Source organism: Oncorhynchus keta, unplaced genomic scaffold (assembly GCF_023373465.1).
Source record: "Oncorhynchus keta strain PuntledgeMale-10-30-2019 unplaced genomic scaffold, Oket_V2 Un_contig_2440_pilon_pilon, whole genome shotgun sequence".
NCBI lineage: Eukaryota > Metazoa > Chordata > Actinopteri > Salmoniformes > Salmonidae > Oncorhynchus > Oncorhynchus keta.
Genome location: NW_026283886.1, coordinates 487947 through 501936, shown reverse-complemented (window position 1 = coordinate 501936; position 13990 = coordinate 487947). Strand labels below are relative to the sequence as shown.

At 41.8% G+C, this 13990-nt stretch overlaps 1 protein-coding gene across 1 annotated transcript; it reads right to left on the bottom strand.

Annotated features, from left to right (window-relative positions):
- Window positions 1-22: 22 nt before the first annotated feature.
- Window positions 23-7409, bottom strand: si:ch211-244b2.3 (uncharacterized protein LOC557230 homolog). Its single transcript, XM_052505635.1, has 13 exons — window positions 7290-7409; window positions 7050-7081; window positions 6708-6774; window positions 6471-6603; window positions 6045-6189; window positions 5800-5920; window positions 4868-4955; window positions 1981-2092; window positions 1729-1834; window positions 1571-1649; window positions 1288-1357; window positions 1062-1176; window positions 23-663 (listed from the first exon to the last, which is right to left on the bottom strand). Exons 1-13 carry the CDS (start codon window positions 7333-7335, stop codon window positions 605-607), a joined length of 1173 nt encoding a protein of 390 aa, XP_052361595.1. The 5' UTR covers window positions 7336-7409; the 3' UTR covers window positions 23-604.
- Window positions 7410-13990: the final 6581 nt, after the last annotated feature.

Here is a 13990-nt window from a genome sequence, read left to right as displayed (position 1 = left end):
ATAACATGGCCTCAACAGTAGATACTTGAAAATCACCTTTACTCAAACTAAAGACAATGAGAAAATGTACATGCTAGAACATGTACAAAAGGCTTGTTCCTTTTGTACCATTGGCAGTGAGAGGGTTCTTTCTACAGATCACATTTTTTTAAAAGTATTGTGCAGATTGTCAGAAGCTACTTTTCTAATAACAGTATTGGTTTTTAAGTATATGCACAATGTCGAAGAAATAACAGGAAATACATGAATACATATGTAAACAAGTTTCATTTTTGGGAGGAAGTGGAATGGAAGGGGTTCCATCTCAGTACCGGACAGTGACTTGTCTTCACTGTGCACATGAAGAAATGGGGTTGAGAGGAAGCCACTTTAGACAATTGAGATGCACCCAAGTTACAGTGGAGGCTGGTGGGAGGAGCTATAGGAGGACGGGCTCATTGTAATGGCTGGAATGGAATGAAAGAAACGGAGTGAAACGTTTCCTTGTGTTTGATACCGTTCCAGCCATTACAATGAGCCTGTCCTCCAATAGCTCCTCCCACCAGCCTCCACTGCCAGGGTATTGCACTTTGCCCCTGACAGAGGACAGTGTCGTGGGCAGTGATTAGTTCAGGCGTCGAACAGATCGGGTGGTCTGAGTGGACAGGTTTCTTTGGTTCAGGGCTGTGAAAGACAAATCAAACAACTGTTAGGTCATGACAATAATGTTCTCCAACACAGGAAACGCTTGGCTTGGAGTTTGGATTCATCAAATCAATTAAACTATTCCTCAACCTTCAACCAACCGCTATCCTTTACCCGTTAGGCACTTGTCAAACTCATTCCATGGAGGGCCGAGTTTCGGTGGGTTTCGATCCTCCCTTATACTTGACTGATAAATGAAAGTCATTGATTAGAATGGAACTCCCCTCACCTGGTGGTTTAGGTCTTAATTACAAGGAAAAACCAGCTGACACTAGGCCCTCCAGGGAATGAGTTTGACAAGTGCCTAACTGAAGTTTGACAAGTGCCATGAATTCCCCCTGCTATAGGCACTTGTTCTGAGAAGATGACGTATTTACCTGAGAAGTCCAGTTGATAGCTGAATCTCCTGGTAGTGAAGTTCATAGTTCCATTTGGGTTCTGCTGGTACTGGGCTTCAATGTCCTGGCTGGATACACTGCAGGTGTCGCTTCTCTACAGGATTAAGTCAACACACGCTGCTTGGTCATGTGTTTTTAATGTAGTAATATGAAGACTACTCTTATGGAGTCTGATGAGAGAGAGCAGTAAAACAGTTCATCTTACTTTGGCAAAGTCTTTCCAGCTTCCATCCACGTCTTGAAACTGCCAACGGGACCGTAAACCCAATCCTCCACTGAGAGGACAGGAATTAGACATTGTTTTTCATTATTTGTCACATTGTACAGTTGTTACACATGGGTACTCTCTAGCAGGTCAGAAAGGCCTTGACTAATGACCAGGACATCTTCCTGACTACATGAGCAGACCAGGAAAAACTCTTGGCCCTAACCTAGACTTTGGTCAGTAAAACTCCTTGCTCTAGGTTCCCAGCCTGTATTGTCCATACCTGCTTGTTTGTTGAGCTTCACATTGAGTTCTCCTCACAATTCTTTTGGTCCCGATGCGAACGTTGGTCTGACACATGCCTGGAAGAGACACAGAAAACTTCAGGACTGTTCCTAGACAGGTCACGTTATGGTACACCAGTATTTAAGTCAGTCGGACCTGAGAAGTCGAGGGTGTAGGAATATCTCCCAGCTTTGAAGTGTATCTGTCCCTTAGGGTTCTTCTGGTAGCGTCTCTCAATCCCAGCACTCTCCAGTGAGCAACTCTGGAAATAGCCACATATTATGTGCTGCTATACCATGACTGTCTCCCTCCCCCTTTCTCACCTTAATGAGGGCATATACAATATACAATCTGTCATGTAGTGTGCTATTTGCAAGGGTTCAAGGAATAAAATAATGTCCCACTCACTGGAGTCTGGTATTCTATCCACATTCCCTCCTCACCCATGAATTCCCAGGTGTAGCCAGCAGAGGGAGGTGGTGAGGCAATTACAGTGGGGGCTGATTGGGCAATGGACACGCTGCAAAGAAATAGTGAATTTACACTTCAGTGTTGCTGTGACAAGAAACTAGGTGTGAAACTACAGATGATCACACTTCCATATGTCAGGAAAGTATGTAAAGTTATCTTGACACTGAGTTGAGGTCAAAGGGGAAACCAATCACACTAGAGAGAAGCTGCAATATTTTGTTATAAATAATGTATATTTAATGCTATTATTATGTTGTGGAAATTTTGTTTTGGTGTTTGTAACTTTTTCTGTATAGATTTGCTGAATATTTCTCTTGAATAACACCTACAAGATTCCTATAGGCCAGTTTGTATACAGAAAGGCTGCGCTCCAGGCTGATTACATTGCAGACGGCGGCCAGATCTCACAACGCCTGGATGGGTTTAAATAATCAGCTAAACACATCATATAATACAGCTGCCTGAGTGCTCAGTCGATGATGCAATACAACGAATGCAGTGAAGTTGACCTGGAACTTACCCATTCAAATAACTTTGGCAACACAACCATCACACAGGTTAAATTAATGAGGCAGGCGCCTAACGGTGTATATAGATGAGGCAGCATAATAAATGCTCTTCACCGTAGGTCCTAGGGGAAGAGGCTTGGGGCCAAAATACCTAATGTTCACTGTAGGTCCTAGGGGAAGGGCTAGGGGCCAAAATACCTGCTGTTCATCGTAGGCCCTAGGGGAAGAGGCTAGGGGCCAAAATACCTGCTGTTACAGGCAACATTCGCACTGAGCTAAAGGGTAGAGCTGCCGCTTTCAAGGTGCGGGACACTAATCCGGAAGCTTATAAGAATTCCCGCTATGCCCTGCGACGAACCATCAAACAGGCAAAGCGTCAATGCAGGGCTAAGATTGAATCATACTACACCGGCTCTGACGCTCGTCGGATGTGGCAGGGCTTGCAAACTATTAGAGACTACAAAGGGAAGCCCAGCCACGAGCTACCCAGTGACATGAGCCTACCAGATGAGCTAAATCACGCTTCGAGGCAAGCAACACTGAGGCATGCATGAGAGCATCAGCTGTTCCGGACGACTGTGTGATCATGCTCTCCGTAGCCGACGTGAGTAAGACGTTTAAACAGGTCAACATACACAAGGCTGCGGGGCCAGACGGATTACCAGGACGTGTGCTCCGGGCATGTGCTGACCAACTGGCAGGTGTCTTCACTGACATTTTCAAGATGTCCCTGATTGAGTCTGTAATACCAACATGTTTCAAGCAGACCACCATAGTCCCTGTGCCCAAGAACGCAAAAGGCAACCTGCCTAAATGACTACAAACCCGTAGCACTCACGTCTGTAGCCTTGAAATGCTTTGAAAGGCTGGTAATGGCTCACATCAACACCATTATCCCAGAAACCCTAGACCCACTCCAATTTGCATACCGCCCAAACAGATCCACAGATGATGCAATCTCTATTGCACTCCACACTGCCCTTTCCCACCTGGGCAAAAGGAACACATATGTGAGAATGCTATTCATTGACTACAGCTCAGTGTTAAACATCATAGTACCCTCAAAGCTCATCACTAAGCTAAGGAACCTGGGACTAAACACCTCCCTCTGCAACTGGATCCTGGACTTCCTGACGGGCCACCCCCAGGTGGTGAGGGTAAGTAGCAACACATCTGCCACAATGATCCTCAACACTGGAGCTCCCCAGGGGTGCGTGCTCAGTCCCCTCCTGTACTCCCTGTTCACCCACGACTGCATGGCCAGGCACGAGTCCAAGACCATCATTAAGTTTGCTGACGACACAACAGTGGTAGGCCTGATCACCGACAACGACGAGACAGCCTATAGGGAGGAGGTCAGAGACCTGGCCGGGTGGTACCAGAATAGCAACCTATCCCTCAACATAACCAAGACTAAGGAGATGAATGTGAACTACAGTAAAAGGAGCACCGAGCACGTCCCCATTCTCATCAACGGGGCTGTAGTGGAGCAGGTTGAGAGCTTCAAATTCCTTGGTGTCCACATCAACAACAAACTAGAATGGTCCAAACACACCAAGACAGTCGTGAAGAGGGCACGACAAAGCCTATTCCCCATCAGGAAACTAAAAAGATTTGGCATGGGTCCTGAGATCCTCAAAAGGTTCTACAGCTGCAACATTGAGAACATCCTAACCGGTTGCATCACTGCCTGGTACGGCAATTGCTCGGCCTCTGACCGCAAGGCACTTCAGAGGGTAGTGCGTACGGCCCAGTACATCACTGGGGCTAAGCTGTCTGCCATCCAGGACCTCTACACCAGGTGGTGTCAGAGGAAGGGCCAGAAATGGTCAAAGACCCCAGCCACCCCCGTCATAGACTGTTCTCTCTACTACCGCATGGCAAGCGGTACCGGAGTGCCAAGTCTAGGACAAAAAGGCTTCTCAACAGTTTTTACCCCCAAGCCATAAGACTTCTGAACATGTAACCAATGGTTACCTACATGTACATACTACCTCAATAAGCCTGACTAACCGGTGTCTGTATATAGCCTTGCTACTCTTATTTTCAAATGTATTTTTACTGTTGTTTTATTTCTTTACTTACCTACACACACACACACACCTTTTTTCCCCTCACTATTGGTTAGAGCCTGTAAGTAAGCAGTTCACTGTAAGGTGTTGTTATACCTGTTGTATTCGGTGTACGTGACAAATAAACTTTGATTTGATTTGAAGAGGCTAGGGGCCAAAATATCTGCAGTTCACCGTAGGCCCTTTCCTAGGGGAAGAGACCAGGGGTCTAAATGGAATAAGCCTGTGGATGAAACCTCATACCTGCCATTCCCTGAGACGACGGAGTTGAACTTTGGACGCCGCCGGACGTTTCTCTGTACCCGGGTGGCTGAATTGGTCTGTGTCATAGCTGAAGAAGACATACATACATATGCTAAGAGAAACCTTTGTATTGTACGGGAAAATGCTGTCTAGCAGGATATGCAAAGTGTTGTCAATTGCTCGACAACAACAACAAATAAACTTAAAGCGGTAATCAGCAGTTGAAACAAAAACAAATCCTTCTTCATGCCCCTGTTTTGGTAAAAAGGTAAGGGAGGAAGCAGGGGAAATGTAACCAATCTCAAAGTCATATAGATATGATTGCAAGGACTGACCATCCATGATATCAAAGGCATAGTTTTAACCATGTTTTGAGGCTAATAAATGTTTGTGTACATTTACAAACGCTGGAGTAAAACAAGCTTGTATTTTGGGCATGACAGTTGAACTAAGCTCATAAGGCATTTCTAAATTATATTCTTCAATAGGTACATATCATTAAGTTCAAAAAGTAATGTAGCAACTGATCAATTCAATCCATAGTGTAGAAGACCTGCCTTGTAGCGCAGTTGACATTTAAAGGTCATTTACAATTGAGTCAACATATGCAGCGTCTAAGTGAATGCAGTCTCCGCAAACGTGGTAACATTGCCTTTAAATGTCAATTGTGCTAAGCACTGATCTTCCACGCTATGGATTGAATCAAACCCCAAGTGCCAGATCTCAACCCCGGTGTTCCCTCTTATGCTACTGGCTACTTTCTGTGTCACATCACACTGTATGTGGTGGGATGAGGGGTAAAACAGTCTATAATTGGGAGGGATTATATGAATTTACAATAAGAAACACTTGTTTTGTTGTTTTTCCACTGCACATTTCGAAACGTTTTGCAACAGCATGACCTAATGAATGCGGCCCTGTGTGGAGTATACCTGTGAAGTCTAACGTGTAGCTGTTCCTCCCCGCAGTGAAGTGGAAGGTCCCCTGAGGTCTGAGGATGTACTGTCGTTCCACATCACCACTACTGACTGAGGACGAGCCTTGACCTGGACCCTGGGGTCGGGAGTAGAAAGAGAGAGAGAGAAATGAAATATACAAGGAGATTTTCAGTTTTGATTTAACTCCAATTTAAAACATTGTATTATAGGACCATTTGGGAACTTTCAGATTCACTCACCAAAGAACCGTATTCACGCCATATCATATCGTCTTTGAAATACCACCCGATGTCTTCACTTTGACCCTGAGGTAGGAACGTGAGTCGCCGTACACCCATGGCAGCATTTTGAGCCTCAATCTGATCAAAATCTATATAGACCTGCCTAGAATACACAGAGCAGAAAGGCTACACACACAATCCACCTGTTTGTTCAAAAACATATGTCAGAACTGAGGTTACTGAACTATTGTATAACATATAACAAATACATAATCAGATCCTAGGTTTGAGTCTTAATTCTCTTAAAATACTTCCTCTCCTGTTCACCTCCTTGAACCAATATTATCTATCAAGGAAAGGGGACAGGGAATGAACACTATTCAAGACTATTGGGATGCAACTTGTATAATAGAAATAGCTACTAAACGTCTACTGTACACTGACCCCATGTGTGATGGGTAGATGTTCATTCCTTTGGCCCCAGGCTGGCAGTAGTGGGTCTCGATCACATGGTCATTGCCAATACTAAGCCATCTCTGTCCTTCATACAGCTGCCACTCAAAGTGGCTCCCCCTGGCTGTCGAAATAGAAATAGCTATAGCAATTGTGCATCATCTGTTGAAGTTGCCCCCTTTGCACTGATCTAAGATCAGTTTCTGTAGTTCTTTCCCTTTAACTTACCCGAGGCAGACTGACTAGAAGTGCTCTGCTCATAGTTCTCTTCCTCCTCCTCCTCTTCCTCATTTTCCTTCAACAAGGATTAGACCGGTAATAAACAAGTATGAAACTATTTCCTATAAATAATGTACATCTACAGAATGATAAACCGGCAGGTCTATGAGCTCTTATTCATGGTTAAACACTTGATTTTCTGCTATGGCAGATTTATTGCTCAAGTAGTCAGCTGTGACATCAACATTAGCCATTTGACAATAAAATGTTTTGTTGGTATGTTATTGACAATAGCCTATGCAAACAATAATGCAACTGAGAAATGTTGACCTGTAATGCTCGTAAACTTACCAGATAACTATTGCCAACCTCACGTAATGACACTGTAAATAACAGATATTAAACGTAATCATTATAACAAAGTGAAAAATAATCTAGGCTATGACGAGCCGATTTGCTTGCTTTAGTACAGAAAACCTCCCAAAATATTACATTCGTATTAAATCATGTGTAGAAAAGTTATTTGAAAGGCAAGTTATTTAAATATAAATATAATAGTCAAATTGTTGTATATAAAAAAAAACGTCTTACTTTTAGTTGCTAATATAGAATGGAAATTCCATTCGTCTTTACACATCAGGCAAGACTTTATTTTGTATTGCTTTCACTTTCATTTCTTGGGCATGACGGGCGCGGCTGTTTCGCATAAAACATAATCTTTCTCCAATCTGAAAGGATAATAAAGATGAACAAAGGGTTGGTGAAACGCAGAGTTAGTAGAACCAAGAACAATCATGGAAACTACCAGAACACAAAATAAAAGTATTCAAACATTTCAGATTTTATTCCAGCTTTTAATCAAAACCTTATTTCATGGAAACATACTGTTTTTTGTCTTTATTCATTGTGTACAGTAACAACACGGCAGTTTAAGCTTTCAATCATATTGAGGTACCTAGGACAAGCGTCAGACCCTTTTTTAGGAACATTTTAACACAGTGTTATATTCCAACATTGTTACTACCACATTACTGTAGATTATGTTTTATGAAAATCAATGCAATACAATCAATTCATCATTGCTAAAAGTCAAACTGTTCTTAACATAATTAGTTTACTCGCAGTTCTTCTGAGAATTTATTGCAGCAATACAAATGTAACTCATCTAGGTGTAAAGTACAAGGCAGTCAGTGGGCTGTTTATTCTGAACAGCCATGTTAGAAATGAACACAAGCTACATGACCAATGATGTGTATATACATAATTGGCTATGACCCTTGATTCAAATAAATAATTCAATTAAAATATTAAGGCTTATTTAACAGGTTTCGAACAACACCTGAGATAAAAGGTATGACCTACATTTCAACATCATGCAAGCAAATGTTATCTAACTAGATGTCCCAGTTACTTGATCATGGCGGTCTGCTACAGCATTCCTCATACATGTATACCCTACAAAGACAAAGTGCAATATCTGCTTAAAATATTTAACAGACAAATCTGACTTCAAAGTCTTTTTCTGTCCAGACATACAGCAATTTCTGGTACTTCATGACATTCGGATTGACTGGGTTGTTCTTGTCAGGAAACAAAATGCCTTATTATCACATATTACACCAGGCCATTACACCAGGCCAAATTTTTTACCAAATTTGCAGATAATGCACGTTGCTTTTGCGGGGCATCAACAACAAAACACACAGAAAAAGGTAAACAGTTTGTTATTGTGCATGTTGTTTCATACACAGTGTGTACAGGAGTATATCCAATATCTGTAGTCCTTTTCTGCAATAGGCATTTATTCCCGTTCGTGAGCTAATGGCAGGTTCTTGCATGTAAATCATAGCAACCCAACAATTCTACGCCCCCTAAAATAAACAGCAATGATGATGTCAGAGTGTTGCGTTGTCCTTCATGCTCTTTAGACACGCCTGATGTTGCGCGTCGCCCTTGTAGACTGGTTGGTTTGCTTCATGGCTGCAAAAGACAAGAGACATTTAGAGAATGCTTCAGACAAGGCCTAAATACATATTGTCATTCCTTTTCTAGAAAATCGAACTATAAGAATGATGACCTTCAAAAGAGATCCCACTGAAGTTCTCTCTCCTCTAACATGAGTTACACATCATCTGCAAGGCGACACACGTCTTGAGGCCTCCTACCTGAGAAGTCCAGCTTGTAGGCCTGTCTGTTGACAGTGAGGGACATGGATCCATTGAAGTCCTTCTGGTACTGGTCTTCAATGTCAGCACTGTCTTTGAAGGTGTGCCAGCACCCACTTTTCCCCCCAAAATGCCAGTCTGGAGATTCACTCTGACCCGCTGGAGACATCTTCACTCTCTGGAAAGCAGACGTCAATCGACCAATTCTGTTCAATCAGAGAGACCGTTTCGTTTATCTCAAGTAAAATATCAATACATTCAAATCAGCACATTCAAATAATGAGGGTTTTTATCTATGGATCCATTAGCACGTACGGCCCAGTACATCCAGGAGCTCTATAACAGGTGGTGTATATATGTGTAATGATATATATACAGTTGGAGATGGAAGTTTACATTCACTTAGGTTGGAGTCATTAAAACTATTTTTTTAACCACTCCACAAACTTCTTGTTAACAAACTATAGTTTTGGCAAGTCAGTTAGGACATCTACTTTGTGCATGACACAATTCATTTTTCCAACAATTGTTTACAGACAGATTATTTCACTTAAAATTCACTGTATCACAATTCGAGTGGGTCAGAAGTTTGCATACACTAAGTTGACTGGGCCTTTAAACAGCTTGAAAAATTACAGAAAATCATGCCATGGCTTTAGAAGCTTCTGATAGGCTAATTAACATAATTTGAGTCAATTGGAGGTGTACCTGTGAATGTATTTCAAAGCCTACCTTCAAACTCAGTGCCTCTTTGCTTGACATCATGGGAAATCAAAAGAAATCAGCCAAGACCTCAGAAAACATATTGTAGACCTCCACAAGTATGGTTCATACTTGGGAGCAATTTCCAAATGCCTGAAGGTACCATGTTCATCTCTACAAACAAAAGTACGCAAGTATAAACACCATGGGACCACGCAGACATCATACCGCTCAGGAAGGAGACGCGTTCTGTCTCCTAGAGATGAACGTACTTTTGTGTGAAAAGTGCAAATCAATCCCAGAACAACAGCAAAGGACCTTGTGAAGATGCTGGAGGAAACAGGTACAAAAGTATTTATATCCACATTAAAACGAGTCCTATGTCAACATAACCTGAAAGGCCGCTCAGTAAGAAAGAAGCCACTGCTCCAAAACCGGCATAAAAAAATCCAGACTACGGTTTGCAACTGCACATGGAGACAAAGATTGTACTTATTGGAGAAATGTCCTCTGGTCTGATGAAACAAAAATAGAACTATTTGGCCATAATGACCATGGTTATGTTTGGAGGAAAAAGGGGGAGGCTTGCAAGCCAAAGAACATCATACCAACAGTGAAGCACGGGGGTGGCAGCATCATGTTGTGGGGGTGCTTTGCTGCAGGAGTGACTGGTGCACTTCACAAAATAGATGGCATCATGAGGATAGAAAATTATGTGGATATATTGAAGCAACATCTCAAGACATCAGTCAGGATGTTAAAGCTTGGTTGCAAATGGGTCTTCCAAATGGACAATGACCCCAAGAATACTTCCAAAGTTGTGGCGAAATGGCTTAAGGACAATAAAGTCAAGGTATTGCAGTGGCCATAACAAAGCCCTGACCTCAATCCTATAGAAAGTTTGTGGGCAGAACTGAAAAATCTTGTGCGAGCAAGGAAGCCTAAAAACCTGACTCAGTCACACCAGCTCTGTCAGGAGGAATGGGCCAAAATTAACCCCACTTATTGTGGGAAGCTTGTGGAAGGCTAACCGACACGTTTGACCAAAGTTAACAATTGAAAGGCAATGCAACCAAATTTTTTATTTTATTTTATTTCACCTTTATTTAACCAGGTAGGCTAGTTGAGAACAAGTTCTCATTTGCAACTGCGACCTGGCCAAGATAAAGCATAGCAGTGTGAACAGACAACACAGAGTTACACATGGAGTAAACAATTAGCAAGTCAATAACACAGTAGAAAAAAATGGGCAGTCTATATACAATGTGTGCAAAAAGGCATGAGGAGGTAGGCGAATAATACAATTTTGCAGATTAACACTGGAGTGATAAATGATCAGATGGGCATGTACAGGTAGAGATATTGGTGTGCAAAAGAGCAGAAAAGTAAATAAATAAAAACAGTATAAAAACAGTATGGGAATGAGGTAGGTGAAAAAGGGTGAGCTATTTACCTATAGACTATGTACAGCTGCAGCGATCGGTTAGCTGCTCGGATAGCTGATGTTTGAAGTTGGTGAGGGAGATAAAAGTCTCCAACTTCAGCGATTTTTGCAATTCGTTCCAGTCACAGGCAGCAGAGTACTGGAACGAAAGGCGGCCAAATGAGGTGTTGGCTTTAGGGATGATCAGTGAGATACACCTGCTGGAGCGCGTGCTACGGATGGGTGTTGCCATCGTGACCAGTGAGCTGAGATAAGGCGGAGCTTTACCTAGCATGGACTTGTAAATTACCTGGAGCCAGTGGGTCTGGCGACGAATATGTAGTGAGGGCCAGCCGACTAGAGCATACAAGTCGCAGTGGTGGGTGGTATAAGGTGCTTTAGTGACAAAACGGATGGCACTGTGATAGACTGCATCCAGTTTGCTGAGTAGAGTGTTGGAAGCCATTTTGTAGATGACATCGCCGAAGTCGAGGATCGGTAGGATAGTCAGTTTTACTAGGGTAAGCTTGGCAGCGTGAGTGAAGGAGGCTTTGTTGCGGAATAGAAAGCCGACTCTGGATTTGATTTTTGATTGGAGATGTTTGATGTGAGTCTGGAAGGAGAGTTTGCAGTCTAGCCAGACACCTAGGTACTTATAGATGTCCACATATTCAAGGTTGGAACCATCCAGGGTGGTGATGCTACTAATTGAGTGCATGTAAACTTCTGACCCACTGGGAATGTGATGAAAGAAATAAAAGCTGAAATAAATAATTCTCGCAACTATTATTCTGACATTTCACATTCTTAAAATTATCCTAACTGACCTAAGACAGGGAATTTTTACTAGGATTGAATGTTGGGAAAACTGAGTTTATATGTATTTGGCTAAGGTGTATGTAAACTTCCGACTTCAACTGTAAAAACTGTATAGCCGCGTTATTGTTATTTTATTGTGTTACTATTTCCTTTTTTTCTTTAGCAAATGTTTTACTTTTTAACTCTGCATTGTTGGGAAAGGGCTCTTAAGTAAGTATTTCACGGTAAAGTCTATACCAGTTGTATTTGGCGCATGTGACAAATAAAATGTGATTTGATTGATTTGACAATATAAGTGTTTGTCTAAGGTTTTTTCAGTCTGACTCATGTCTGAAACGGATCTCGAAGATATTGGAACCGATGTTGAACGTAAGAGAACCGTTACGGTTGCGTTGGAATTTCTTCTCGATCTCAGAACTCTGGATGGGGCCTGGGTTTCCCTTGGAATCCTGAGAGAAAAAACAAACACTCTTCCTGTCACTCAACAATGGTTTCTGTGACACTTTTTTTCTCTTCGATAGCATTACATGTCATATGATATTATGTTTCTAAGCTGAATTAAGACTGGAGAAGAGGATTCCAGAGTTCCAGAAGAGGTTTCCATGGTTCAGTTTACTTCCTGAATTGACTGATTTGAAATAGAATAGACCTTAACCCTGGCATGTTCCTAAGTTCAGCTTCTAAAGATAACGGTACACTTGGGGTTGTTGCCTGGTGTTCTGCTGTACCTTTTCTCCATATTTGGTCCAGCCTTTGCTAGTTGAGTAGAACCAGATCCACTCTGTCTGCTGACCATCCAAGCGCCTCACCCTCGATTCTTCTTACCGCGGACTTTCATCGCCTTGAAATCAATACTCACTGCTCTACAGACAGAGAGAGAGAGAGAGAGAGAGAGAGAGAGAGAGAGAGAGAGAGAGAGAGAGAGAGAGAGAGAGAGAGAGAGAGAGAGAGAGAGAGAGAGAGAGAGAAAAGTTACCAAAAGTATTCGTTCAAAATCCTTGAAAGAATTTTGATCAGTCAACCAAACCATATTAAGTAATCAGAACAACAGTTTTCAGCTGTACTAACATAATTGCAAAATAGTTTTCTAATGATCAATTAGCCTTTTCCTTTTAAAATTATAAACTTGGATTAGCTAACACAATGTGTCATTGGAACACAGTAGTGATGGTTGCTGATAATGGACCTGTTTGCCTATGTAGATATTCAATTTAAAAAAAATCAGCCGTTGCCAGATGCAATAGTCATTTACAACATTATCAATGTCTACACTGTATTTCTGATCAATTTGATGTTATTTTAATGGACATAAAATGTGCTTTTCTTTCAAAAACATGGACATTCCTAAGTGTCTCCAAACTTTTGAACGGTAGCATACAGTGGGGCAAAAAAAGTATTTAGTCAGCCACCAATTGTGCAAGTTCTCCCACTTAAAAAGATGAGAGAGGCCTCTAATTTTCATCATAGGTACACGTCAACTATGACAGACAAAATGAAAAAAGAAAAATCCAGAAAATCACATTGTAGGATTTTTAATGAATTTATTTGCAAATTATGGTGGGAAATAAGTATTTTTGGTGACCTACAAACAAGCAAGATTTCTGGCTCTCACAGACCTTCTTCTTTAAGAGGCTCATCTGTCCTCCACTCGTTACCTGTGTTAATGGCACTTGTTTGAACTTGTTATCAGTATAAAAGACACCTGTCCACAACCTCAAACAGTCACACTCCAAACTCCACTATGGCCAAGTCCAAAGAGCTGTCAAAGGACACCAGAAACAAAATTGATGGTACAGGGCAGCATACAGTAGATGGTATCGAGTACAGTATATACATATGAGATGAGTATGTAGACAAAGTAAACAAAGTGGCATAGTTAAAGTGGCTAGTGATACATGTATTACATAAGGATGCAGTCGATGATATAGAGTACAGTATATACGTATGCATATGAGATGAATAATGTAGGGTAAGTAACATTATATAAGGTAGCATTGTTTAAAGTGGCTAGTGATATATTTACATCATTTCCCATCAATTCCCATTATTAAAGTGGCTGGAGTTGGGTCAGTGTCAATGACAGTGTGTTGGCAGCAGCCACTCAATGTTAGTGGTGGCTGTTTAACAGTCTGATGGCCTTGAGATAGAAGCTGTTTTTCAGTCTCTCGGTCCCAGCTTTGATG